A 27,437-nucleotide genomic window follows, 5' to 3' on the forward strand; every position below is an offset into this window, starting at 1 on the left:
AAATTCTAGTAAATGTTCCTTTTGGCTTTAATGTCCAGCTCTGAACCACAGTTTCAGTGGTTTGAGTCAGTAAAACACTGCTTTATTATTCTTATTCTTCCACTAGGCTACTTGTTTCTGTTCTACCTGGAGCAAAGCAAGGTGGAAAATATTTACCACCCAGTTCCTTACTGGAATGGAAAGTATATCTTTTTGAGCGGCTGTAAATTCATCTGGCTGTGTGCTGTATTCACTCAATTAGATTACCATCAGGGCAAAGTGCCTCCGGGCCACCGGAGTCATGCGGTGGTCATTATTACTAGAAGTCAGTAAGCATTTTATTATAGTGATCATGTAAGAGAACTTTTAATGTAAATATGTGTGTACACTTTTAAGTGGTGTGATTCAGAGATGTATTTGTCACATACACAAGTAATCTGTGTAGTGATGCAATGTGGCTTGAAAAATAGGGATTGGAAAAGAAATCAATATACATAATCTGATGTAAGTACAAATATGGTGGTGTACTTGCTGTCTGAAAGGATGGGACTCATACAGGAAACAGTTAACTTCTCTGCCCTGGTATTAACCTTTTTTTTTTTTTTTTTTTTTCTTTTCTGTAATTCAATTCAATTCAAATTATTCCTCTCCCGCTCTCAGAATGAGACCGTTTTATTGGATTTATGAATATAATGAAAACTTTTGACGGTCACATGTTTTTAAAATGGTGACAAAAAAAATTTAACTGCGTTTATCACAGCACTTACAAATTTTAATATGAATTAAATGAATACCTCCTCTATATAAACAAATCTGTATGAAAAAAGAACATAGTACATAAAATATTAATACAGTACATATTACAAATGTCAGGAAATATATTAAGCAGTATTCAATATAAACTATACAATGAAGATGTTTTAAGTCAAAAATTAGATCATACTTTGTACAAGGAGTGTGCAAAATTAATGTCCAGTGGACCTTCATATACTGGCAGAGAGAAAAGTCGGTTAGTCCTGCTTCTCTAGACTAAATAGAAAATTGAATGTATCGAGTGGAGGGGCTGCGTTCAGCCCCATGTGCCTCAGTCACAAAGAGAGACCGTGCAAAAATATACAATAAAAAACAATGCCACAGGTCAGCAGGAGTCACTGTGAACTCCTGTCAGTAATGGCTTAGCTCCTCTGGAGGAAGAGGGGGGTGACAACTGTCGTCCCCTCCGATGTAGGCACCGATGCCGCTGCTTTGGCTCCCCCACTCATAGCTATCAGCAGCCAGACTGGAGAATCAAATGCACACATTAAAATAAGCCATATTACCTCTCTATCTTTTGCCACATTCCAACTTCATGTGCAGTGTTTCGGCGATTAGATCATGGTGTTGGTTTGTTTTTGGTTTTTTTTTTACCTGGCTTGGATGTTCTGAGGCATGACGCTCCATGCCAGGTCATCATCGCTGTCATAACGCCGTGGGTTGTCGAAGAAATAAGACCTAGAGGAGAAGACATGACCAGGAAGCCCAGAGCCACTCTGCAGGACATGCAAACAAGACAGTAAATATAAGACATCATAGTAAGCAACAACAGTAATTTCTTACATTATAAAAACCTCTTGACTGTGTTTCACATAATTTGCTTATGACCCCTTAAAATAAAGCAATATTTACTTGCATCCTCATGAGCAGTGTAACCAAACAATGATTTTCTGAAACTGCAAAATTGTCTAGTAATTCAGAAGAAGCAGAACCATATTATCATGACCCCCATTTTGGAAGCCGCTGGATTAGGGTAATTGCTGACTCACCCTGTCTTGGTTCGGCTGCCGAACTCTGAAGAAGAAAACTACGAGAGAAGTGGGGAGCAGCTCCCATACAAACAAGATCACTCCAAAGACGATGTAGCCGGCATCGCCCAGAGTCGAATGTAAATCTGCCTGAAAAACACAACGCGTTCACTATTCCAACAGCCTGCGGTTTTACCCAGAGATGGAGGAAACTGTATAATCATACCACCTCCAATAAGGTTGAGGTTGTGTCTGCTGAAGAATTGAGCAAGAATTTAAAGAAGGTAGATCACATTCATTACACCTGATCAACTGGTCTGAACAGTCAACCAAAGTGTGTTCTTTTCACATGAATGAATAAATCTTAAGGCATTATGACCTCTAGTGGCTCACCTGGTCTGAAACGTTGTACCAGTCGTAGTCAAAGGAGTTAATATTCTTGTTAGAGAGTCCCAGGACGACCAGATTGTAGCAGGCCCTGGATGAGTACAGGAGGATGACGGTGGCTCCTACTGCTGTCACCTGGCACACTGACGTCCCCTGCGCAGTTTGAAGAGTTGCAATAAGACGTTACACATTAGTCTGTCTTCATGAGGATGTCTGACATAATCTGATTACAAATCCTATAGAACAGCTGTACTTGTTCAAAGCAGTAGATCAGTACCTGTCATTCTGTGGGTCAGTGTTAAAGGACATAAATGAAAAAAATAAATATGCCGACCCAACTGTGATTGATTCGAGCTTGTGAATGCACCCCAGTACAACCAGCAATGCACAAGAATGACACTGTGCTGCTAGGAAACAGTCACTATGTACAAAGCATAAATTAGGAGGAGAGATCTTCACACAAATCTTTTATTCTGTTGATCCCAGAGAGTGTAGGCACAACTATTCAGATTGGATTTCTACACAGGGCAGGGGAGGACTTCTCACCTTGGATTCCAGGTAAATGTTGGCCAGTGACATCTTAGCGATCTTGTAAAGACACAGGGAGAGTGAGACGGCACACAGGACAAAAAGTGTATCGTTGATTGCGACCCTCACTAGCACAATGGTGTGGGCTTCTGCGTAGGACATCCTCACCAGCAGGGCACATGCTAAATTCACAACAAGAAACACCAGGCTGATGGACAGGAAGAGCAGGTATAGCGGCAGCCTGTGGGTCAGGAAACGAGAAACATATTAAGCCCAAAAAATGTTATTTTTTATTTGCCAAGACACATTTTCTTTTGCCAGATGAATAGAAAAAAATTATTTAATGGAAATGAAATCTAGTAAATGCACGATCCCCTTCTACTAAGGGTCACTGGCTGATCTTACCTGTATCTCAAAAGCTCTGGTGCATACTTCGACTTCGCCTTGAAAACAACCTGTGGGATAAAAAAAAAAACAAATCCTAATTTATGCAAATGCATCAGGCTATTTTGGCAGCCCATTTTTCACTTCTGCATTCTTTCTTTTAAAAAAAAAAATAAAATAAAAAAGACGTTCTTGTGAAACAGGAACCACGCAGTTGAACACAGCAGAGCTTTTGACTTCAGATACACACTGGTCACACAGCACAGTTCCTCGTGTAATGCTTCGTGCCACACTGTCAACTCGAAACTGTGACTCAGATCTGCACAAGAGGATTATGCTAAAAATAAGCTTTAGGCAGTGGCCAGAGAAGCTATTTTTTGATATTTGGATTAAATCAGCAGGTGAAGGAATGACTCACTGCATTGCATTTTGGATCTGAATGAGTGTGTGTTAAACAGACAGCAACAGGTAATATTCACTGGATAGTCCTATCAGATGCTGTTAATATTCAATCAATCAATCAGTCAATTAATAACCTTATATGTCCCAAGTGGGGCAATTGGTTATGAGGCAGTGGGATGCATACATTTAGCACACATAAAAGCACAGGGCACATAAATACAACACTAAAACAAAAATTAAATAATACATAATCAGTGTTGTCTTAGATTGTCAAAAGAGAAATATGCTTATTTATAGCTGAGATGGTCAGTTCATTAACAGAAAATGAATGGTCAACAATTTTGATAACAAGGTAATCCCTTCTCAAGCAAAAAGGTCAAACATTCGCTGGTTCTCTGGAAAATCATTGACTGTTGGTAGGACAAAGTCAGACTTTAAAAAAATGCCACATTAAGATCAGGGAGCATGTGATGGACCATTTACACTTTCTTTCATTCACACAAGGCAATTTATTGATTCATTAATTGAAACAAATACTGACAGATTATTCAATAATGAGAAAACTTATTATCATTTAATTATCATTTCTAAATGATCTTGTACAATTTCACGTTATTACTGGAAGCCATTTTATATTTTGTCCCATGGTAGCACAATGCCAAAAGGCTTCAACCCACTGGTTCACAAGGGGTCAGTGTATGTTTAAAGATCCCCTCCTGAGTGTTTCATTACCCTGTCTATGTTTATGACATATAAAAGTAATAATTAATGTCTAATAAGTTTTTTTTCACAGCAACCAACAACCAAAACAACTGCCTTGTTAAATAAAGTATGTGGCCTCCTTGAAAAATCTATAAACTTTATATCTATAAACTGTCAAGCTGTGTACGTGTGTTATTCTGCACAACGAGGATCAAACATAAAAGTGAAATTATAATAACTTCTGACATTACAACGAAACAGGTGCTGATCCGTGACACACTACATGACACCCCCTGATAGTATCAACAACACCCAAGCCCGGTCACTCACCTGCGCAAAGTAAAGATTCATGAGGCTGAGTGTGAAGAACTGGAGGCACACAGGAAAGCAGTAGAGCAGCCAGAAGAGAAAGGGCCCCAAAGTGTTGGCTGTGACAAAGTTCCTGAAGTAGAAGGAGAAGAGCACGGTGCGCAGGGCCGACCACAGCAGGCACAGGGACAGGAACACGGTCTGGTAGCTGAAGCGCTTGTGTCGGTACCGCAGGACCAGCCAGAGCTGGACGTAGATGAAGATGAAGAGGAGGGAGTAGAAGACGGTGTAGACCACCGTCAGGCCCAAAGTGACGTAGGGAGGCACGGCCGGGCTCAAGGTAGGCAGAGGCAGGGGCTTGTCCATCGGCAGCGGCTCCTTCTCCGGGGCCTCCATGACCTGCGCTCCCGGCCCGGAGGGGGGGTGGAGGAGAGAGCGGAGCGGCCTCTGCCGGTGTTCGCCGCCGGTCTCTCTCGGCTCTCGCTGCGGGCAGAGGAGAGGTGAGAGCCTCGGCAAAAAATAGGAAGAAAATACGGGTGTGAGTGGGGCTGTCAGGAAGAGGGAGGGAAGAAAACAAGGCTAACTTCCTGCTGCAGAGCCAGAGACAGCCAGAGACCGAGGCACATGATCAGTGATGAGAACGAGCCGTTTGTCAGGAGCAGCAGCGGGCAGGAAGCTGCAGAGAGCTGCAGCCAGGAGCTCAGAGAGAGGACCAGCCTCCTGCCCCCCACCCTCCCGCACTCCTTACGTGACGCTACGCATCAGCTGACGCACGCCTCTTTACCTTTAACCCTGCGATGGGGCTTCCCACCACAGCGCTGATCCCAAGAGAGCAGCTGGGAGCTGTTAGATGTTTACTTTCATTTTATTAAGGTGCATGAAAAAGCCTAGACACTACCATGAAGCCTACTGCAGTCTTAGTGTTCCTGGTTCTCACTGCCTCACTTCATTGTAAACTGTCAAATAAAGGCGAAAGGCCCAAAAAGATAGACAGAAAAACTATTATACTACTATATAAACTAGAAGTTGTTTGCAATAGTAGCTTCACACAAGTCAATTAATAATAAAAGATTTTTAATCATATCTTATATATTAAAGATGCCTCCCTTGCCCAGTTGGTAATTCGGCCTCCACAAGATATTAAACGAGCAGAATGGTCAAATAATGTCCAGAATGATGCAGCAGGCCAACTTATTCTGACGTTTTGTTGTCTTGAATACGAGTCAAGCTCCAAACATACTGAATCCTACAAATTTCAAATCAGTAGCGTTTTCAATTAGACCCTCTCTGCCTGGAAAGCGCCTCCATCTTTCAAACTGTACACCCTCAGTTTGTAACACAGCCTTTTCTTTAAAAATTTGAGGTCTCAACTCGAGGGCAAGATTAAGTGAAACTATCTGGGTTGTTTTCTTAGACTGTAGAAGGCTCCTATAAAGCCAAGAAAGACATAATACATCTGTTTTCACAGGCTGAAAAGTCCTCCTCATGACGAACAACGAATTATGTGTAAAATCACATTTCTAATCTGCTCACAGACCTGGGTGAAGTTTGTTATGGTTAGCAGTAGTAGGGTTTTTTGTTTCACAGGACTGGGGCATGTGAACACGAGGAAGGCCAAGGATGAAGGTCACTCTTGCTCACCTTTGACTGTTGTGAAACATTTATCTTTTCGCACACTGGGTCACCACAGGCTCCACACCAAACAGGATGCTGTCAACTACAGTACTTCCCTCTTGGCTGTTAAACTTTACTTTGAATAGCCACATTATTAAAGATTTAAAACATTTGGTCTCTAATGTGTGATATGTAAACAAAAAAAATCGATTACATCATCATGCACCTTGTTTCACGCATTGGTTATAAGTAAATACAAACTTTATTTGTGTTATAATAAAGCTGAGGACTTGACCAGGAGCAGACAAGTAGCTGAAAGTGTTTCAGAAATGGAAGCAAAAGATTTAGTCAAACAAGGAGTGAATAAATGTGAGACTTCACTGCTGGTTCCCAGGCAGCATGTTCAGAGACAACATGCTCACCTAACACACACTACAGTTAATAAAATCACTGGCCCCAGGGTAAATATCCCATCGGCCAATGAGAGTCCAACAAGGGCCCAATGTGTATCTCCAGTGCACTGAATATTGACAGCATTATAAAATACATAGGGTGTGTATATAAAGACAAGAACTGTTACTGGGTGAACTACTTTTAATTTCATAGATTTGCACTATTAGCAAGCCCTGCAGTTGTGACGAACATGTGTTCTGTTTTGAGAACACAAATTAGCCCTCACTAGTTAACATCCTTATAGTAAAACTTTTAGAAATAAAATAAACAGTACATGTACATCTGGGATATTAATGTGCTTACTGTTTGGATGTCAATTTATATCAATCTCTGGAAACATTTTAGCTCTATGGAGAATATATTCAGAAACCAGACCAGAAGGTGGCACTGTTCAACTGAACAAAGATGGAAAGGCTGGGACGGCTCCAAGAAAGCATATAAGCAATGTTTCATTTATGAATTCACTTTATGGTCTCTTTCCAAAACACTATAGTATCCAGTTAACTATCTATCTAAAGTCCATATATGGTATCTAGAAAAAATGTTGTAGATATATAAAACTTAATACTATAGTGCTAAAGATATTGAAATGATCTTAACACTGCACTACTCATCTTTAAGCCCTACCAATCGAGGGGCTGACAATGGAAAATTGGCCCTAAGGGTAATGCTAAAGAAAAGGCTGTGGAATCATTAGAATCATAAGGATTTATTCCTTTGAAGCATCAATGTGCACTTTAAATTTCACAGCAATCTGGCCACTGTGGCCATTAAGTTTTGGTCTGAAGGTGGTGTAGGAGGGTAGCTCTCTGAGTGTCCACAAAAGGCTCATCCTCTAGGGTTTTGATTCATAACTGATTTGCCTTGTAAAACAAATCAGTGTCTACCTGGGACCCTTCATCACAAGTTATGGCCTCAGTTTGCAAATGAGCTGTGAGCAGTTTGACCAGATTTATTTGATTTAAGTTTTAAGAGGCAAAAACAGAAGGTGAAAATATCCAGCATTTCAAAAGGGAAAAAAAAGAAAATTCAAAAGAACCATCCATATAAATAAACATATTTTGTGTAACAAAAATATGTATTTTTCATTCTTACTCCCTTACATGCATGGGCACTCCATACATTTCACACTTGAAGATCAGTTTACTCTTCATGAAGAGAATCCTTCAGTTTATCAGAAAACTTCAAATTCAAAATCACCAAATTTGAAAATACATGGTTTTCACTGGACAGGAAGCTGTAATCTGCGAAGTAATAACTAAATGTAGTGGAGTAAAACAGTACAATGTTTGCCTCTGAGATGTAGTGGAGTAGAAGTATAAAACTGAAATACAACAAACTACAAGTACCTTGAATTTGTACTTAAGCACAGTACTTGAGTAACTGTACTTTCAGTTACATTTCACCACTGGAAAAATGTAAGACTGATAATACAATAATCTGTGCTATCAGCTATCTCTTGTGTAATCTGGTGGTAGGCATGGAAAAAGGTCAGGAAGTCACAAAAATATTATTAATCATCATCTGGGGATCATGATTGTCTACATCAAATCTAGTGAAAAAAACTGGCAGTAATTTGTAGCTCATTTATTATTTTGTTTTCATTTTCAAAATGCATTCTTATGGACCAAAGTGTTGGCCAAAGGCCTTTTAGACTTATGTTAGCACGGAACAAAAAGTCAGAGGTCACTAAAATCAGTGGGAATCATGGGGACCATGAATACCCGTATTAAAATGTCATGGCAATGTGGCCAACAGTTGCTCAGATAAGTGGACCAAAGTGTCGGACGGATGACTGACCATCCATTAGCAGTGCAGAAACCACTCTGAGTTGAATCATATTACCAGCATGCACTTCATTATCCCAGCTGGAGTCAAGTCTGATAGCCACAGCGGCATGCCTCAAATGATTAGTGTATGCTACAGTGCTCTGTGATATTGTCCTTTTCATAATGTTTCAATCAAACCAGCCATGGGGCTCTGTTGCTGGTAACTGGTCCATGCTCTGATGTCTATGCCCTGATGGCCCCTTGGCCTGTCTCCAAATCTGCCAATACAGCTCCAGTGTTGTCCCTTTAGAGACACTTGGACCTCTCACACAGTGGCCCCAGTATTATAGTACCTTATCATCTAAACAGAGATTGCTGTTTTCTACTGTATTGGCAATACTGAAACAATGAGTTGCAAGTCAGAGTTTAAATCAAGGGATATGATGTGAAGCTGACCACAGAGATCCTCAGTGCCTGCCCTCAACCAACCCACATAACTTCTGCCATGCAATGTTTTTGTTTTTCAAAGTGGGCACTGCAGATGCCAGGTGAACCGTGTCATTAAACTGACCCCAAGCATGCCAGCCTATAGTCACATCACTCCAGAAAGTTGTTTTAGGTACAGCATGAAAATAAAAGTATAAGCCACCTCTCATTTCTCTTTCCAGTACTATTTCAGCCCCCCCACCGTCCCCCAACTTCGCCCCACCTCCATCTCTCAAACTCAGACTGAACTTTCTTTAGTGGAGCCTGTGCGTCACTCTCCACTAACCTTGGGCAAACCACAGGACTGCTCAGCTGCTCCTGAAACACGAACTATGGGTTGGCAGGAGAAAGGATGGCTCGTCTGTGCGAGTTTTCTTGGATTTGTGGCGTCGGTACAGAGCATAACGCGGGGAGGGCTTTTTCCGTTCGGTCCAAGCGCAAGAGACCAATTACTGGAAGCAGGGAATGACCAGACGCACCGACTTGAACTGGACAAGCCCGTTTTGTTTTATGATGGCATTTTTGACAGCATATATGTAAGTTAAGCCGTATCTCTTTACACTATATTACTTTTTACACACACGCGTGGGATTTATTGGTCCGGGCGGGCTGTCCATCAAACTTGCGCAATTGCGCATAAGCTAGAAACTCCGGGTAGTTAAACATGAAAGGGGGTCAATGGTAACAACCTTAAACAATGCCTGGAAGTTACAAAATATTTCTGGGGCAGGGTATAACTTTTTCTGTCGCTCAGCGGTATTTGGAAATATTGATTTACTTATCACAGAGGCTGCTGTATCTTGTGAAATGCATGTGTCCCCGCATTCTTACAGCTTCCCCTGAGGTTATCATCTTACTGTTGATACAAAGACCAGAGTAGGCTACTCTAGGAACCTTATTTTGCAATCCATCCCCAAAACACAGTACTGTGGGGCCAATGAGAATGAAGTAAGCTTATACGAACCAAATGTTTAAACTGTTCAGGTCCTGCAATATCTAAATAACATACAGTATGTAAACTGATGCAAAATAGTGGCCAGGTTAGTCTGGAATCTAAGGAATTCTTCACATTTGGTAACATGTTTATTATTTGCTGTTTGCATTTAACAGTTGGAGCTTTTAAATGGGCAATAGCAGAATTTAGCTGAAAGCTGCACCATTGTGTCAGACAGACAAACAGTCCTTTATGCCCTGTGATTTTCCTTTTTGAAGAAAAGTGCTGCATCCCTGTTTTAATTGTCCTGCATTTGGATAATATTCTATCAGAGAGTAATTATTTTCAAGAAGTATTTCCCTTGAAAAGCAGGAACTCAACCTTTGCCCATATTTTATATTTTATTTAAGAAAAGCCAGTAGTCTTTGTTGTTTATGGAACATTTACAAACACAGAGGCAAAATGTCATGGTTAACACATGAGCCTGAGGTTGAGAATAAATATTTAATTCCTTGTTATAACAATCAGTCTGGGGGAGGGGGGCTTCCCCACTGCTGACTACTTCCAAGTTATTCTTGCATCACATACCACAAACATATTTCTCTACTGCAATCAAGATGACCTAAGTATATTTGTTTTTTTCATTTATGAGACAGTCTACCCTGAACTGTCTGTGCCCTGAGGCTCACAGGAGTGTATTCCTACCAGATGCAGTTATAGAAAAAACATTTTATCTAATTATGAGGAGGTTTTATCGTCTGCTTATGGTGATATTCTGCAACATGTTCAGATCCACTAACCTTAAAGATCTCTCTCTGCACTACGTCTTTAAAAAAATCAGAATCACTGATCACTTTCCCAGCTCTATCTTCCATTTTGGCAAGAAGTTTCTATAATGAAGATTAGTGTGCAATCTTCAGGCTCTCTGGGGCTACTCGTCAGGGGCAAGGACAGGAAACAGTGTGGCCTGCGCCAGCAATAGTGCTCTTGTTTTCCCCTGGTCAGGAAGTGGAGGAGCCCTATGTGCAGAGTGTCTGTGTGCGTGTATTTTTGACATAAGCCCAGATTTTCTTTATTTCAAGCCCTGAGTGTGTTCACGTTAAACCAGAAGTGTGTAAAATCTGTGTTATATGCCATTCTGTATGTTCATTAGTGCTTTTGTAGGACATGGCATCTGACTCTGACAATTAGTCTAATGAGTTTGGAATACAGATCAAAGTAGGTCAGAGTGGAGTGGGTTTGCCTCTGCTGTGAAACTGTTCTTCATATGTTATCCCAGTTATTGTAAAGACATACGGTGTTGCAATCATCTAATTTTTTGTTATCCCCATTACCAACTTGAGCTTTTAATTTCAGATCAACAGCAATGGCTTTGTTGCCACAACAGAGCCAACAAGCGAGTCGACATATCTTGGCAAAATGCCCCCAATATTCGGCATGATTGCAGCTCTGCAAGGAGACCTGGACACAAGTGATGGTGTGGGGAAAGTTTTTTTCCGTCAAGACTCCAGTCCTGATGTTCTGCGTCGGGCAGCCGAGCACATTAACAGGGCCTTCCCTGAGGACGATGAAGTCAATCCCAACCATGCTGTGGTGATCACCTGGCTGGATGTCACCACCCATGCGCCTCAAAGTAGAGGAGATGCCATTGACAAGAAGGTGCGCATCATGTGGTTATGTAAGTGATTTGTAATGGAACTGTTCGTTTACTCTCAAATGTTTTATTACACAGAAAAACACCTTCCAGCTGGTTATTGCGTCACTGGAGAGTGTCTCCTATGCTATTGTCCTGTACCCAAGGGATGGGGTACAGTTTTCCTCCACGCCTGTAGAAGACGGTAGTGGGATCATGCATGCTGGCTTCAGTAAGGGTTTGGTCAAGGGTTTCCTGTTTAACAGTCAGGGACCATACTACCGCACCACCACTGATGACGAGTCATCCGTCAGGGCTTTAGCAGAGTAAGTCAGCCAATGGCTGTCAGCACAGGAACACATTTCCCTACCAGTGTTGCTGTTTGGATAATCTTTCAAGAACACTGACTGTAAAGGTCTCTTTTCTTCTCATAGGGAGACCAACTCTGGCTTGCGAGGTGTCTGGGTGTATGAGATTGGAACTTCTCCCTATTTTACCAACGTGGCTCCAGGTGAGGTCACTGAATTACCCATTGAGGTGGCACCACAGGGGCCCCCTGAAGGCCACGAGGATGCTGCTGGTGCAAGGAGGCCTGCGTCTACTGATGGACAGGAAGTAGAGTACCCTTCTTATGAAGGGGGGCAGATCAAAGTCCACCCAGTTCAGTACCAGCCACATCAGCCCGAGAACCCAGAAGTGTTAGTGGTGGACGACACAGAAATAAATGTAGATGGTGAGTCCACAGGAGAAGGGCTCAAACTGAGTAACAGTGTAATTTTGTTTTATGCCCATTGACATAACATTTAGAAACATTTCTTATCATTGCTGGGGAGATTAGTTATTTAATCAATTTTCTGTTACTGTCATATTTCTTCTGTGTTTTCAGTGTTCTCGTACAACCTTGGAACATGTGCAAACAACAGAAATAAGTGCTCACAGTTTGCTGACTGCAGGGAGTACTCTTCTGGATACTGCTGCTACTGCCGACCTGGCTTCTATGGAAATGGGATAGAGTGTGTGGCAGAGGGTAATGTCACGCTTCTGTTTTAAGTGGTTTCAATTTTGCAACAAGATTGAAACTGAGTGTTACTGCTTTAGGGCAACAGAGTGGAATGGGTTTGGTTAAAATGCATGAAATATGTGGCAAACTTTAGAGTTTCATGCAGGCTACATTCTATGAGGTCTGAGCTAACAAATTTTGAACCTTAATGCCGTTAACGTAAGCCTAGCTAAAATTATCTATATCAAAAATTTTAATGTCATTAACTAGCTGGTGTTAAACACAGAATACTGACAGCATCAGTCCGAAAACATATTAAAACCAAATTATTCTACGCTCACATGGTGGAGCTTTCTTCCAGGTTGGTTTTCAAAAACTGTTTCAACTGTTTAAAATCATTATCTTAAACTCCCAGAAAGCATTTTATTTGTTAATTGTTCTTCTTAGTAGCTGGCAAGAGACGTTGAGGAAAATCTTTTAGCAGTTTAACAGTTTTACTTCTTGAAATGTTCTTGAAAAAAAGTGAATTTTTCCATTACACTACTCCTGGATTTCTTTGACCAAATTTGGCAAATCTGTGGGTTCAGTGACTAACTTTGATGATTTTGGTTTGTGTTTGCAGGGAAGCCACAGAGGATGAATGGTAAAGTGCATGGAAGAGTGTATGTGGGCAATTCTCCTTCTCCAGTGGAGTTCAACGGCAACGATCTCCACTCATACGTTGTGGTAAATGATGGCCGTTCCTATGTGGCCATCAGTGACATCCCTTACACCCTTGGGCCCTCACTGCAGCCCCTGTCGGGCCTTGGAGGTGTGATTGGGTGGGCGTTTGCTCTGGAGCAGCCTGGCTACAAGAATGGCTTCAGTATTATTGGTGAGGGGGAAAAAACAACTGCACTAACAATATCTGTTCAATGGACACCCCGCTTCTCCTGTGACACAGCTTCTCCTGTGATTTTCTCATGCTTCGGTTGGTTAGAAAATGAAGCATGTTAATGCTGCTACAAGCAGTTTGCCATACAGCTGTAGTTTTACTCACTCTGTCCAGCTGAATTCCCCCCACGTTACCCCAGCTGAGACAGAATGCAGTAAACCAAAGTTCATCCAGGGCCACGGTCTTAGAGTTAACCTCCTCTTCTCCGTCCTCTGTAGGAGGGGAGTTCACACGGCAGGCTGAGGTGACCTTTCTGCCAGGGAATGAGAAGCTGACCATCAGGCAGGAGTTCAAAGGCATCGATGAGCACGACCACCTGGTGGTGAGCACCACCCTGGATGGCAGAGTCCCTGAGGTGCCTCGTGACTCCATTGTGAAGATCGACCCTTACTCTGAAATCTACCAGTACAGCAACAACTGTAAGATACAGCTTAAACAGAGAATGTCACTGTTTTTTAACACTGAACCCAATTATCCAAAATAATGTCAAGGTCTTTTTGTTTTGTAATCATATAAGTCAAGACATCTTACCTGCCTATCAAACCTTCCAGTGATCACCTCATCCTCCAATCGGGACTATGAAGTGAGCTTGCCCGATGGCTCCACTGACACGAGGACGTTTCAGTGGCGTCAGACCATCACCTTCCAGAGCTGCCAGCATGGCGAGCCTTCAAGAGACATGAAACCAACTCAGATGCTCAGCGTGGACCAGGTCTTTGTCCTGTACGACACTAGTAATGAAATCATCCGGTTCGCCATGAGCAACAAGATCGGGGATATCAATGGTGAGGTCATGGTGATTATTTTTGTCTTCCTGTTTTGGTCTGTGCTCACTTCCTTCCTGGAGCACAACATATAACATCCTCCTGAGCAAGGACAGTTTTACTAAACGTTAGGGCTATTGTTGAATTGTAAATAAGTTTGTCTCATTGAATCGCATGAATTAATATTATAGTAGTAACGTCTTCCTAAAATACACCCATAATTCTCAGGACGGCAGCCCGATGAGAACCCATGTTTCACTGGAAGACACGGCTGTGACACCAACGCTGTGTGCCGACCTGAACAGGGTACTCAGTTCACCTGCCAGTGTGCTGCTGGCTTCAACGGAGATGGCCGCACATGTTATGGTAAGAATGAATTGTGATATAATACCTTTGATTGTGGCAATAAAGAGGGTGTATCTCTCTTGATCTCTTGATTGTGTGTATCTCTTGATTCTCACCATATTATTTTCTGCTTTCAAGTAAATCCAACAGTTTCCAAATCTGTTTAGAGCCAGGATTTAATTAACCCAAACTTTCTAAAGCCTTCCTTCCTGGGGAACTGGGCAATCTTGCCAATCAGCAGAGGAAGTCTCTCATGGTAAACAAAGTTTCCCAGACTCCCAGACAAGGTTAACATGTCCAGTATGGTCCTCATCCCTAGCTCCAACTCTATACAACCAAGAATCTTTAGCATTAGAGACCAGACACGAAAAGCTCTGAGGCCAATACAGTAGAAAAGGGAAGGAAGTATTTCAGACAGATGCTATCTTCAAACATTGGTAATTAAGAAATTTAGTTAAGCTCTCTCCTCTGATCTCCCAACATCTGATAATGAAGGACACTGATCTGGCAAATCCAGACTTCAGTGCTCCAAACTCAAACTTGGACCTGCTGTGAAAGTGCTTAGCATGTGATAACTGGCTCTTTTCTTTATCAGATATCGATGAATGCAGAGAGAATCCTCAGATCTGTGGCTCCCATGCTATTTGCAACAACCAGCCCGGGACCTTCCGCTGTGAATGTGAAGATGGATATCAGTTTGCCAGTGACGGGCAGACCTGCATTGGTAAGTGGTGTTTGTGGGCTTTCAAGTACAATTATATATTTCAGAAATCTCACCTGGTAGTTGGGATGTACAGGTTCAGACATAAACTGTAATAAAATGCCTTAAAATATTAAGTAGACCAGGGAAGATCAAGATAAAACACACGCATAAGTACACACATACAACTTTGAACTGACTGGTGCAGTGACATTACAATTTCAGAGATTATCTAGTTGAAAGTGTAATTAAGTTTCAGGCCTATATTGCATGCGTGACTGTGTCTGTAAATGTGTGTGTTTAAATAGCCTAATACACCCAATGTGCTGTTTGTCACCAGCTGTAACCCACATATATTAAAGGTGCAATGTCTAAGATGTAAGCAGGGCTCTCAAGTTTTATCAAAAGTTTGAGATAACGCGTGTTAGAGGAGGAGCCACTCAAATATTTGCAGCAGTGGCCCCTCAGCCCCAGCCAATTCTCTCAAGCTTTTACTAGCAGTTAGATTTTACCTATAGTTAATAACTGACCTGAACAAATAGAAAGTATAACAATAGGTAAATCTGATTAAAAAAAACTATTTATATATATACTTATATTTCAAAAATACAACTGTATCAAAACTAAAAAGAAATTTGGCTCCAAACGAGCCCACTGAACAGCCGTGCTGTACACATAGGCCTACAGTAGGATGGCAGAACTTGCCCTACGCATGTATGCCAAGCTGTGTGTGTGAGTAGACTACACATTTCAGCTTATGAATGGTGTTTTGTGTTGTAATTGTTTGTTGCACATTTAATGCCATGACAGGGGTAGGGGACTCCCACTTAAAGCACTGTGACCAGCTATTTTCATTATCATGATGGATGATAGCTTTCCATCCAGAGCCAAATATAGAAAAATATCTGTAGTCCACTTTCTACTTCGACTTCACCACATCTCAAATGGAAATATTGTAGCAACTTTTAGCTTCTGACAGCTTTAGTTACTAGTTACTTTAAAAATAAGATTTTTACACACAAAACGTATGAAGAGTTTAACAAATAGGATGTTATGATATAAATTAAATTACTTAACAGTTTATACAGTCCAGCTATAGTCCAGCTAGTAGAACTACATCAGCTAGGCTAATTGACAGAAATGCCTGTGTTTAGAGTAAACAAAGGACTTCTCAGTGTGAGAAATACAAGGTTTGGCGTGTGACCGTGTGAACTGGCTGAAATGCCTGTGTCTCACGGTGAATGCGTGAGACTTGAGAGCCCTCTGTAAGTGTTTTTAAGAGTTTAAAGTATTAAAAAATTAACAAACTCCATCAACAGATTGTAAAGAAATAACAGTTTTGACATTATGTCTAAGACATATAAGTATAGTGTTGCAGATATGTAGAGATATCTACTGAAGTTAGCGTGTCTGAAATTAGCATGCTAACCGGCTAGCCCCAGTCCATGCTGTCTCGTAATACCCACTTTGTACCTGAAGAGTCTGATAGTTTAGCTCAGTCCTTCACCCCTACCATGTTCAGATTGGATATGTGTGTGAGTAGCGAGTTCTCTACATTACACAAGCTCTTAGCTTTTTTAGTCTAATAAATAAACAAAATAAAATCACAAAATGTTAAGAACTGACTTATTCTTACACCTAATCTCCTTTTTAAACAGAAAAATTCTACTGTACACCTTCTGAATTAACGTTTCTCTCTTTCAACTAATTGCCTTGTGAACTCATAGTAAAACACACTTCACTTTCCAACAAAATACTCATCAAAGTGGCCTCTGTTTGTCTGGGAGAATGTGTTTGGTTCGGTCTGGTTGCCTGGTCTGGATGTGGGAGGCTACTAAGCCCGATTCTGTTGCTCGCTCGCCTGGTTCCTGTTCTAGTACACATTCTGGACTCAGTCAGCTAATACGACTGCTAAGTTAACTTCATGGCTAACTGAGCCAACTAGTTAACGGCAGTTAGCAGCAGTTTTGACCTGATATATAATATGCTGCCCCCTATTTTTGTGACAGTGAATTCAACAGGTGGAGAGTAGTCTTAATTCTTACACATCGCACCTTTAAATAAATAAATAGTTCAACTCATATCTTTATGCTATATATGAAGCTACAGCCGCTAAGCTTTGCTTAGCACAAAGATTGGAAACAGGAGGAAATAGCTAGCCTGGTTATGTCCAAATGTAACAAAATCTGCCTACCAGATACAACACATCATCTCCTTTGTTTACTCTAAACACAAACCAAAGGTTTCCCCATTTCCAGTCTTTATGCTAAACCAAGATAACCAGCTGCTGGCTGTAGCCTTATATTTATGGGACAGATTATTACTCATGGCAAGAAGGTGAACTATTCCTGTTAAGGTAAAAAAAAAATGACAAAAAGCATGACAAATGTTAAACTGTTTAAAAGTTAAATGTGATGTCTGGTCATTTTGACATGCTTTAACATATCAGTATCCGTATCTCAATCAAATCCCAAAATGAATGAACAGTACTTCCCTGGTCTTCTTCTCTTCAGAGGTTAATCGACCTGTGGACGCCTGTGAAGCAGGCACCCATAACTGTGACATTCCTGAGCGTGCTCAGTGCAGCTACACTGGAGGCTCGTCCTACATCTGCTCCTGTCTGCCAGGGTTCATAGGAGATGGCAGAATCTGCCAAGGTACTGCAAAGAGACACTAAATATTTGCCTGTGCTGAAGAATAATCACAGGAATGAACTGCTTATCTACAAAATGGGCCTCATTCAAAGGTTACAGAATTTATTTAACATTAATGAGTAGTTATTGCATCTAAAGTATATTGTAACTAATTAATTTTACATGATTTAGTTAATTAGTATAACATTAGACTCACAGAACTGTATCAGTGGTTTGCATATTTTAATCCATATACATTACTGCCAGCCATTTAAGCTACAGAATGTAAGTTTTAAGACTGATCAACAACTTTAAATTAAAACACTGGCTTCCATTAATTTTAGTGCAATATAAAAATCTAATTACAGACTTGAAACTTGCTGTAGATAGCTAGTGCACCACAACGAATATGTTTTTCACTTTTGTTTTATTTGTCAAAGTTTCATCAGGAGGAGAGTTTTAACTCCCTCCTTGCAATTGCCTTATGTGTTGATGATTAAGTTCAACGACAACAAACATCTGCTGAAACTTGTGGGTGCTTAAATGGTGTGGTTCAGTCATATAACATGTTTAATGGTTGGTAATGTAAAAGTATTTCTAGTCAACAAGCTAAAAGTCAACAGGATAGTCCTTGAACACAAGTAGTCCAGATTTCAAATCCATTATATGGACTTGGAGGCTATAATTGGTAAACCATCTGCTCAGGACTGGGGGAGGTGAGACTGCTTACATAATACAGCTGCTGTGATTGAACAGTAAAACCTGAAAAACAGATGGGAATTTCATGTGTCCTGTGTTGGCGTGTAGGCTGGTCCTCAGTAGCGCTCATTCAGTTTCCATTCATTTCACCCCTTTTGCTTGGTGCTCTGCACTCCGAGGACAGTTATGGGCACAGTCTGACCCAGATCATAGTGTAGATCCCCGACCATAAAAGGACACGACGAATCGGACAAGCACGTAACATTTTAGCTCGTTCAGTTTTTCTCTGCCCTCGCTCACCCTCTTTTATCCTGCCTGAAGACATAGATGAGTGCCAGCCAGGCAGGTGCCATCGGGACGCTGTGTGTTATAACACCCAGGGATCATTTAACTGCCAGTGCAGGCCGGGTTACTATGGCGACGGCTACTACTGCTCTTCAGGTGAGTCTTTTGTCACTTTTTGACAAGCAAACACCAAGTCTTACTCAAACAGTGCATCGCTGTCAGTTGACTTGGTTTTATATTCAGTGTGGTAACATTCAGTCTGTGCTGCTAAGAGTTTATTTTGGTTTATTTTGTCGTGGGACTTTTGACAGTTTTGGTAATAGTTTTCTTTGATTTAGTCAATACTAGAATAATTTCCATTCTCAGCATTGTTTATTCCAACCATTTGGACAAGGGGAGTGTTTGGAAATGAGTTCCCCACCAGAGTATATTGGTGCCAGCTGGAACCTGTTTTTCATTTTCTTCTGGATAGTGAAAGGAATTTGTCCTAAGAAGGATGTGGGAGTTTCTGCATAGCTGAAATTAAAGCAGAAGAATATAAAGGAAATATAAATTACCTTGTGAATAAGTTTGTGACATTGTTGCACAGCATCTGTGTTCACTGTGGAGCTTATAAATATATATATATATATATATATATATATATATATATATATATATATATATTTTATATTTCTCTCCAGAGAGGACAAAAACACAATGTGAGACTCACAGAGATAGTCTCCAGGGTGGGTCTCCACGGGGCCCCCGACCTCCCATTGGACAGTACATCCCTACGTGTGATGAGAACGGTGACTATGAACCCATGCAGTGCCACGGCGGCACGGGACACTGCTGGTGCGTGGACCAAAATGGGCAGGAGATCAGCGGGACTCGCTCTGCGCCTGGCACAAGACCAAATTGTGAGTGGACAACAAGAGACCAAAGTGTAGCTATCTCTGTGTATTTAAAGACCGAACAAGCATGACCAACTGAGAGTTTGAAGAAGTTTTTGTTGACCAGAAAACTAAACTGATTTGATTTGATCTGATTTTGGTTTCCCCTCCACAAGACCCCTGATTTGTCAGTGTTTGTCTCCGGTAGGTGCTGATCCTGTGCCACCTATTGGACCCATCCCTCGGCCCGATGTCCACCCCCTGCCTCCAGGAACACACCTGTTGTATGCCCAGAGCGGCAGGATAGAGCACATCCCGCTGGAAGGTTACGATATGAAAAAGGACGGTGCCAGGGCTGTCCTCCACCTCCCTGTAAGTTTCTTTAAATTAACTTCCTCCTTAGAGAAACAGTTCTACAAGCAGTTTGAGTGGATCCGTGTGATCCATTTCTATTTTGGTTTTAGTTTTTTTGTGGTTTGAAATGCTTGCCAGGAGTGATTTATTTAACAATTAATAATAATAATTAATAATAATTAATAAGCTTTTCTATTTGTGAAAACATATGTGGTTAAAATGTATTACGATGTGAGGTAAAAGGGAATATTGAATTGGGTTTACGTCTGTCCTAACAAATGTTTATAAGATCTTATGTTTCCTAAGATCTCATAGCTGTACAATAAGCACTTGTGAGTAAGTGAGTTACTTAATATGCGTGATCATTCAGATTATACTTGAGAAAACAATCCCAAAAAGCTACAGTATGTTTGGATTTCTCAGTTGTGTATACATCATGAGCTCAGCCTCTTACACAAGTCGCTCCCTTGCTGGTAATAATACTTGCGTTCTTGCATTTCTTACGATTTCCCCATGTGCTTCATGCATTCAAGGCCTGCACTTTATTGGAGGCACATGGTGACATTCACACTAATTGCTAACATCTGTTTGACTTCTTTGGAATTGCAATCTGCATCACACCGACTTCCAAACCAGCTGGTTTGAAGCCTGGCCGGGTTGCTCATGCTCAGTGTGTGGCTCTGTTTGTTTGGATTCATGTCTAGACGTTAATGTCAAAAAAATACACATCTGCTCTTCATGTTTTTATCTCAGGCCACTCTTGTTTGAACAAAGTGCACTTCAAAGATTGTTGATTGTTGACCCCCTCTGCAGGAAAAGGTAATCATTGGAGTGGCTTATGACTGTATGGAGAAAATGGTCTACTGGACTGAAATTACGTCTCCCTCAATCAGCAAGGCCAGCATCCAGGGAGGAGAACCCGTTGCGGTCATTAGATCAGGTAACGTCCCTGTTCACGTTTATCCTTCACTCTGCTGGTTCTCTTTCATTTTTCAGCCATTTGTGAATCAGGAGACTGTTTTCAAAAAGCAAAGAAATAGGGCTGCAACTAACGATTATTTTCATTGTTGATGAATCGGTCAATTATTTGCTTGATTATTTGTTTGGTGTATAAAATGTCGGAAGCCCTAGATGTCGTCCTCAAATGTCTTGTTTTGTCCACAATCCAAAGATATTCAGTTTACTGTCATAGAGGAGTAAAGAAACTCACAAAAAATCACATTTTAGAAGCTGGGATCAGTCCATTTGACTCCTACCAATTATCAAAATAGTTGGCGATTAATTTAAGAGTTGACAACTCCAACTACTAACTTCTCCAACTACAAAGAAACCAATGTGCTAAATGTAACTTCTCAACAGATTTGGATAGCCCAGAGGGTATCGCCGTCGACCACTTGGGGCGGACCTTGTTCTGGACGGACTCTGTGAAGGATCGCATCGAGGTGGCCTCTTTGGACGGGTCTCAGCGTCGTGTCATTATAGACTCTGATCTTGTCAACCCCCGTGCTATTATCACTGACCCTCCCAATGGGTGTGTACTGTTTCACATTCTTTTCACATGGTACACATACGAGAGTGAGATACCAAACTGCTAAGTTGTTATAAGCAAAATCATCCCCTCTCAGTTCTGATTTGGCAGGACACAATAAAAGAAAGGTTGTTCAACATTTTTGGGAATAAGCTGATTTCCTTTGTTTCAGAGAGTTAGAAAAGAAGATCAATATGAAGCTACAGCTAGCAGCCTGTTAGCTTAGCTTAGCATAAACACTGGAAACAGGAAAACCGCTCGCCTCTGGTTTTTGTATGAATTTAAGAAACGAGACGTAATGTGTTGTGTCTGGAGGCAGATTTGTTCACTTCGGACTGAGCCTGCCTAGCTAGTTTCCCCTACTTCTTGTCTTTATGTTAAACTATGTATACCAGCTTCTGGCTCTACATGAAAGCGGTACTGATTTTCTCATCTAGCTCCTGTCTATTCCTTTAAATCTTTGTAAATACACACCTGGATAGCACCACAGTTTGTGTTACATTATTATCACATTTATCATAAATCATCAGACTCACGAGAAGCTTAGCAACACGTTTGATTATCTACTGTTAAAGCATCAACTGTATAGGTAAAAGATTTTATTAAACTGTGTTAAAATCTACCAAAATTTAAATCTGTTCACTTTGATAATGACTGACTCCACACCTGTCCCTACTACAGTCATCTATACTGGGCCGATTGGAACCGCGATGCCCCCAAGATTGAGACCTCTTACATGGATGGATCCAACAGAAGGGTGCTGGTTAAAGATGATCTCAGCCTACCTAACGGATTGACTTACGACTCTCAGAGCTCTCAGCTTTGTTGGGCAGATGCAGGTAGCTACTGTAGATTTTTAGATGGATGACTCATTTATGAAATGATGCTTGCTTTGTGATCGGTAATAAGTGTAATCTCTCGCCTGTAGGCACACATAAGATGGAGTGCATGCATCCTGGCCGGGGTGACCGCAGACAGGTTATGGAGGGCATTCAGTACCCTTTTGGAATCACGTCTTTTGGGAAGAACATCTACTACACTGACTGGCGGAGGTTTGACTTTTTGTATTACCATGAACATGTTTGAAGTCTACCTTTTTATCCAGTGACAACATATGGGGTGTAATTTAAACACATTTTGTGGTAGGGGTTTAGTTCTTGTGTACCTTGATGTAATTTGGACAGTTTAAAATGACTACACATTGGAATTTATAGCATCAAGGACATAATGCAGGCTTTATCCATGGTCCACTGTGCAATGTAAGAACCCAGATCTGTCAAGGTGGAGGAAGGAGAGGGGAGGTCAGAGGTTAAAAAGCTCCCCACACTTCAAGCATGGGCCCTTGATGTTCCTCAAGACTCTGACACTCCCACTTTGAAGACTGTGGAGCTTTCTTCCCATGCGCTCAGATTCTGTATGTTAGCCACTGCAAAAAGGCGGGGGTTGGGGTGTCTATTTGTGTGTGTGTATGTGGGGTGAGGAAGCATCTTAAAAAGTGGCAGCTGCTTGCAATTTCTCAGCGTCTGTGAGTGACCTGCCCAGGGCCTCTCTCTGATCTTGCCAGAGCAGTAGCCTCTCTGGAGAAGGTTGAGATGTGGTGGTGGGGGGAAGGCACACACAAACTATATGTCAGTTATGGCTAAGAAACCTACGCTAACATTTACTCATTCTCGATGTACTTTATACAAAACACTGGGAGGCAGGGGGACATTTCTCAAGCTGGGATAGTCCCGGATTGCTAAACTCCTGTGCTGACTGTGTTTACAACAGGGATGCCGTTGTGGCTGTGGACCGCTACACTGGCAGGCAGTCAGATGAGTTCCAGCCTCAGAAACGGACCAAGCTATATGGGATCGCCACAGCCTATGCCCAGTGTCCTTCAGGTAAATATGCCAGTTGTGAGGATACATATAGTCCCCTTAAATTCCCCTACAAATGTTTGCTCTTGAAGTCTATAAAATGTTTATTTATAGGTACATTTTTTATTTACCTAGTAATTGGGTCTTTTCACGCCTGGAGTCACCTTTATATTTCACATAGCCAATTACATTTGTGGGTTACCTTTGAGTCAGACTTAATATACTTTCCATATACTCTTCAGGACCTAGCAGCCCTGTTTTGTGACCTCTGTGCCCTCGGTATAAGTGCAGAGTGTAAACAAGAAAAATCACAGGTTCACTCCTTGACCTGGAACCAACAGGAGCAATTCTGCATTAAGTAAAGGGATTACTGATGTGCAGCATCAGGCCTTATCCTCCCTTCTAGATAAGGCTGCATGCATAAAGCCAGGGAATGTGGAGCCAGGGCGGGAGGGGGCCTCCAACATCTGGAGTTTGCTTGTGTTTCCTTTAAGAATATATCTGTTGAACAAACAGTGAAGAGACTGTTCTCTGCTGTTCCCTGCTATGGGGGCTTTGGCTTATGATTTATACAAATGTCCTGGAATGTGCCACGTTAATGACAGTTGGTATGTTTTTTACTTCCACCAGGACAAAACTACTGTGCTGTGAACAACGGAGGCTGTACTCACCTCTGTTTAGCAACCCCTACCGGCCGCTCCTGCAAATGTCCCAGCAACGCAGTGGCTGTGGGCTGTGTGGAGAGAGACAGCGGGTACTGAAAGGAGGCGGCTGCGAGAGTTGACACTGTTTGGATGTTTGACCGCAAATTAGGAGCCACTCAGCATTACTAAACTATAGCTGCTGAAAACGCCACTGAAAACCAGAGATGAACTAAACTGTGCCTTTTATCGCTCAGTGTTATACTTATCTACATTTTTACATTTCCCATTGCCTTTATAAAACCACAAATGCCTTTGAGAATTGTAAATACAAACACTATTATTTTTTTGTCTTTTCCTGAGTGCACATAAACTGAGAATAAAGTTCAAGGGATACATAATTTAATGTGAACTTCATCACAGCATGTCACGGCATGACATCATCTCATGTCAGATGCTGTTACACTGTGGTATGGTTGGATTAGTTTATCTCATTGAGGTATTGTGAAGTATGACTAGTTTCTGTACATGCTGGTGGGATGAGTTTACATGCTGGGCAGCAAAAGAATAAACTTTTTCTAACATGTTGGTCTGCACTGTCTGTTGCTTTAGTGTCATAATAGCGACACCGTGTGTTAGGTAGAGTTAATTACAAGTCCATATTTGGGTGCCAAAGCTTGTCAATAGGGTTGAAAAAAATACCTGTCTAAAGCAGATTTATAAAATGTAGGATATATAGTTTGTAGGGTCCCTAAACACTAATATTATATTCAAATACTTCTATAGGATAAGTGTTTATGGCTCTTAAATTTATCATGAAATACTCTGTAAATTAGTTTCACCTCATTTTGTTATATATTATATTATGTATTTCAAATTCATTAAATAGACGTTTACCTGAATAACTGAGCCAACCACCTGAAGAAGTGACGAAATGTGGCACTAGGTGGATTTAATTTACCAGGACACTGGACAAATGACCAGCCCTATCATGTTGCTTAAGAAATAATACAGAAACCTGCCTCTAAGTGCTAGTTTGTTGTTCTCACGTGGCCCATTTACAAAATGCAATGTGTCAACTGGATGACGTTTCTGATTTGTAATATATATATATATATATATGTAAACAAAAATGCTGCCACCCCCAGTCTGTATGCTGCCGCAACAAGGGAGACACTTGCTTACGTCAATGGTGCGTTAACGGGCTCTTGATAAACACGGAATTTGGTAAATTTACCACACGAGCCTCAACCTTTGGAAACCACAACATTCACAATGGGGTTGCAACCTTGCAACTAAAGTTATTATTTATCAAAATATTCTTTGCTATGAGAAAAATAAAAGCAGCAAATCTTGATGAGTGGCCGCGGTGTATTCGTGGATTTACCGAGACTCAATTCAATTAAAATTAGCTTTATTAACATGAATGTGTAACAACAATATTGCCAAAACATCATACATACCACATAAGAACAATCAACCCCATACATTTCAATAAACAAGTAATTAAAGCGTAAAGTAAAACAAACTCAAACAACCGTTCCTGAAAGGAATGTATTGACTGATTGACTGACTGATTGGGGAACTTGTATGTTGTCCAATGGGAAGCACGGCAGGAGTCAGTGGGCATGTCACCGGTTGGGAGACTTCTGTCGCGACCCTCAAACTTGTCTGCGAGGAATATTTTGCCGTGGACAACGCGGATTAAAAACAAATAAATTAGTCTTTTGGATTAATTATTTTATAAATGGGACACCGAGACGCCTTTAATTTTAGCACGTTGTGTTTTGTGCCAAGTCTGATGATTTTAAAAGTCAAACTGTCTTTATCTAGAGGACTCAAACATGATAACTGTAGGCCTAGTCTGTGTCGAAATATGGGATTTATATCCTCTAAGCAAATAGAAATAAAACATTAACTAAACTTAACAGAATTAACTAAATCTTTGTTCCTAACCGCCATTAAAAGATATTTTCAGTTGCTCACCAGCCGTTGATGTTCTGGGACGTTCCAAAAATAACGGCACACAAGGAAACGGCGATATTGTACGGGATTGTCTTGCAGTCAGCACTTAGGGCAGAATCACACAGAGCGGTATCTGCTGGACGAAGGCTAGCATCAGCTAGCATTAGCTGGCTTTAATTTATGGGAAACGAAGGTATGTATGGAGGGTTTTCGGATTAAAACTTGGAACTGAATTTTATGAATGTAAAGATGTATCTATAGCTGGACCGTGTGCTTATAGTAAAAGCCTTTAACGATGTGTTCGTTGCTCTGTGTTACACAGTTTTGACAGCTGCCATACACAGTAACGTTACGATGCGATGCAACAACCACCGTAACAGCTAACGTTATGCTTGTTATTAACAAAAGAACTCAAATTTCGGAACATGTGTTTTGTCATTAAAGTACGTTGTAGAACACATTAGATATAGCGGCTCTGAGGCTAATTTGGCGTTTATGCAAATATTACAGTTAAAATCATCGAGCTTTCTTGCTACCTCTTATGATCAAGTTAGCTACAACAATAAACCCAACTGTCGAGCAGAACTTTCAAAATAAAATTTAAATGGCAACTGAGAAGCACTTCAGTCCTCAAGAGGAAGAAAACAATATATTCAGTGGAAAATGTAAATTAAAAACAATTACAGAGTTTGTGGTACATAGTTAATATTTGCAATCATAGAATCTATGCTATTAAGGAATAGAATGTATTCCAAAAAGCAATCAGTTGATCTTAATAAGGATGTTAAGTTATTATTATTATTCTCAAAATAATTGCTTTGCTGAAATTCATCATGCAGAAAAAAATAAAGTATAGAATATATTCTTTATTTGTAGACTTTGGTATGTAGGAAATATTTGTTCTTAAATCCTATTAAGGGAAACCTTGAACTAGGGCTGGGCATATGGCCAAAAATGTTATCATGATAAAATAATTAATACTGTTTGATATTGATAAGTTTAAAGGCTGATTTTTGCTGTTGAGTGAAAGTTGAAGAAACCAGATGGTTAATTGTGTTTTTTAAACTATTCTTTATGGTCAGAACATGATAAACACAGGCTAAACAATTAATCTATTACCAAATCTGAGGTTGAACATTCAAAACAATTATGATAAAATATTAAGAAAATATAACAGAAATGCATGAGGAAAATTAAGTAAAACCTTATTTCAGTCCCTTTTTCCTCAACAAAATAAATATCTTAATAGAATAATTAAGTTCGAATTCGTTCATGATTCAAATGAATTAAACCAAACATTTATTAAACATTTGTTATGTTGTTATTGAGGAAAATTCTATTGCAATAATTATTGTTATTGTTTTTTTGTCCAGCCCAAGTTTTGGCATGGTGCGAGTCACCTCACTACTAAGACTCAACATTTTGAATTATGGGAATGAATGCTTTACTATTACATATGCATATCGTTTGCTTTAGCTATATTTACCATGTGTG

At 40.7% G+C, this 27,437-nt stretch overlaps 3 protein-coding genes across 11 annotated transcripts in view; 2 read left to right on the plus strand and 1 right to left on the minus strand.

Annotated features, from left to right (window-relative positions):
• Positions 1–618: 618 nt before the first annotated feature.
• Positions 619–24,029, minus strand: gpr137ba (G protein-coupled receptor 137Ba). 3 transcript variants are annotated; one of them, XM_046070250.1, is made up of 9 exons: positions 13,827–14,090; positions 13,401–13,694; positions 4,494–4,955; positions 3,081–3,130; positions 2,694–2,916; positions 2,154–2,300; positions 1,782–1,910; positions 1,387–1,508; positions 619–1,258 (listed from the first exon to the last, which is right to left on the minus strand). In XM_046070250.1, the coding sequence occupies exons 2-9, from the start codon at positions 13,665–13,667 to the stop codon at positions 1,144–1,146; spliced, it is 1,515 nt and encodes a 504-aa protein (XP_045926206.1). In that variant the 5' UTR covers positions 13,668–13,694; positions 13,827–14,090; the 3' UTR covers positions 619–1,143. The 3 variants fall into 3 exon arrangements, with proteins under 3 accessions (XP_045926206.1, XP_045926209.1, XP_045926208.1); XM_046070253.1 differs by lacking the exons at positions 13,401–13,694; positions 13,827–14,090 and adding an exon at positions 24,009–24,029; XM_046070252.1 differs by lacking the exon at positions 13,827–14,090 and having other exon boundaries at positions 4,494–4,980; positions 13,401–13,598.
• On the plus strand, positions 20,602–24,562 carry nid1a (nidogen 1a). Its single transcript, XM_046070254.1, has 7 exons — positions 20,602–20,620; positions 20,764–20,890; positions 21,310–21,481; positions 22,160–22,317; positions 22,407–22,530; positions 23,249–23,361; positions 23,968–24,562. The coding sequence occupies exons 2-7, from the start codon at positions 20,797–20,799 to the stop codon at positions 24,096–24,098; spliced, it is 792 nt and encodes a 263-aa protein (XP_045926210.1). The 5' UTR covers positions 20,602–20,620; positions 20,764–20,796; the 3' UTR covers positions 24,099–24,562.
• A 1,068-nt stretch (positions 24,563–25,630) lies between these two features.
• Positions 25,631–27,437, plus strand: part of lyst (lysosomal trafficking regulator) — a 59,683-nt gene continuing 57,876 nt past the window's right edge. For 5 of the 7 annotated variants that reach the window (XM_046070183.1, XM_046070176.1, XM_046070178.1 and 2 more), the window contains exon 1: positions 25,632–26,136. The gene's annotated coding sequence lies outside the window, so the exon portion shown is untranslated. Of the gene's footprint in view, positions 26,137–27,437 lie in introns of all 7 variants that reach the window. The other 2 variants (XM_046070179.1, XM_046070177.1) reach the window with 1 other exon arrangement.

Source organism: Micropterus dolomieu, linkage group LG15 (assembly GCF_021292245.1).
Source record: "Micropterus dolomieu isolate WLL.071019.BEF.003 ecotype Adirondacks linkage group LG15, ASM2129224v1, whole genome shotgun sequence".
Lineage (NCBI taxonomy): Eukaryota > Metazoa > Chordata > Actinopteri > Centrarchiformes > Centrarchidae > Micropterus > Micropterus dolomieu.

Excerpts from the sequence above, each read along its gene's own strand:
- gpr137ba (XM_046070250.1), bottom strand. The coding sequence starts at position 13,667 with ATGGAGTCACGAGGCACCTCAGGGACTCTGCCATCCAGGGTGGTGCTC. Across the intron at positions 4,956-13,400 it reads GGGGAATTCAGCTGGACAGA|CGAGAGCCGAGAGAGACCGG; the intron begins GTGAGTAAAACT and ends CTCTGCCCGCAG. Across the intron at positions 1,259-1,386 it reads CCTCAGAACATCCAAGCCAG|TCTGGCTGCTGATAGCTATG; the intron begins GTAAAAAAAAAA and ends TTGATTCTCCAG.
- nid1a (XM_046070254.1), top strand. The coding sequence starts at position 20,797 with ATGGAGAAAATGGTCTACTGGACTGAAATTACGTCTCCCTCAATCAGC. Across the intron at positions 22,531-23,248 it reads TACTACACTGACTGGCGGAG|GGATGCCGTTGTGGCTGTGG; the intron begins GTTTGACTTTTT and ends TGTTTACAACAG. Across the intron at positions 23,362-23,967 it reads CTATGCCCAGTGTCCTTCAG|GACAAAACTACTGTGCTGTG; the intron begins GTAAATATGCCA and ends TACTTCCACCAG.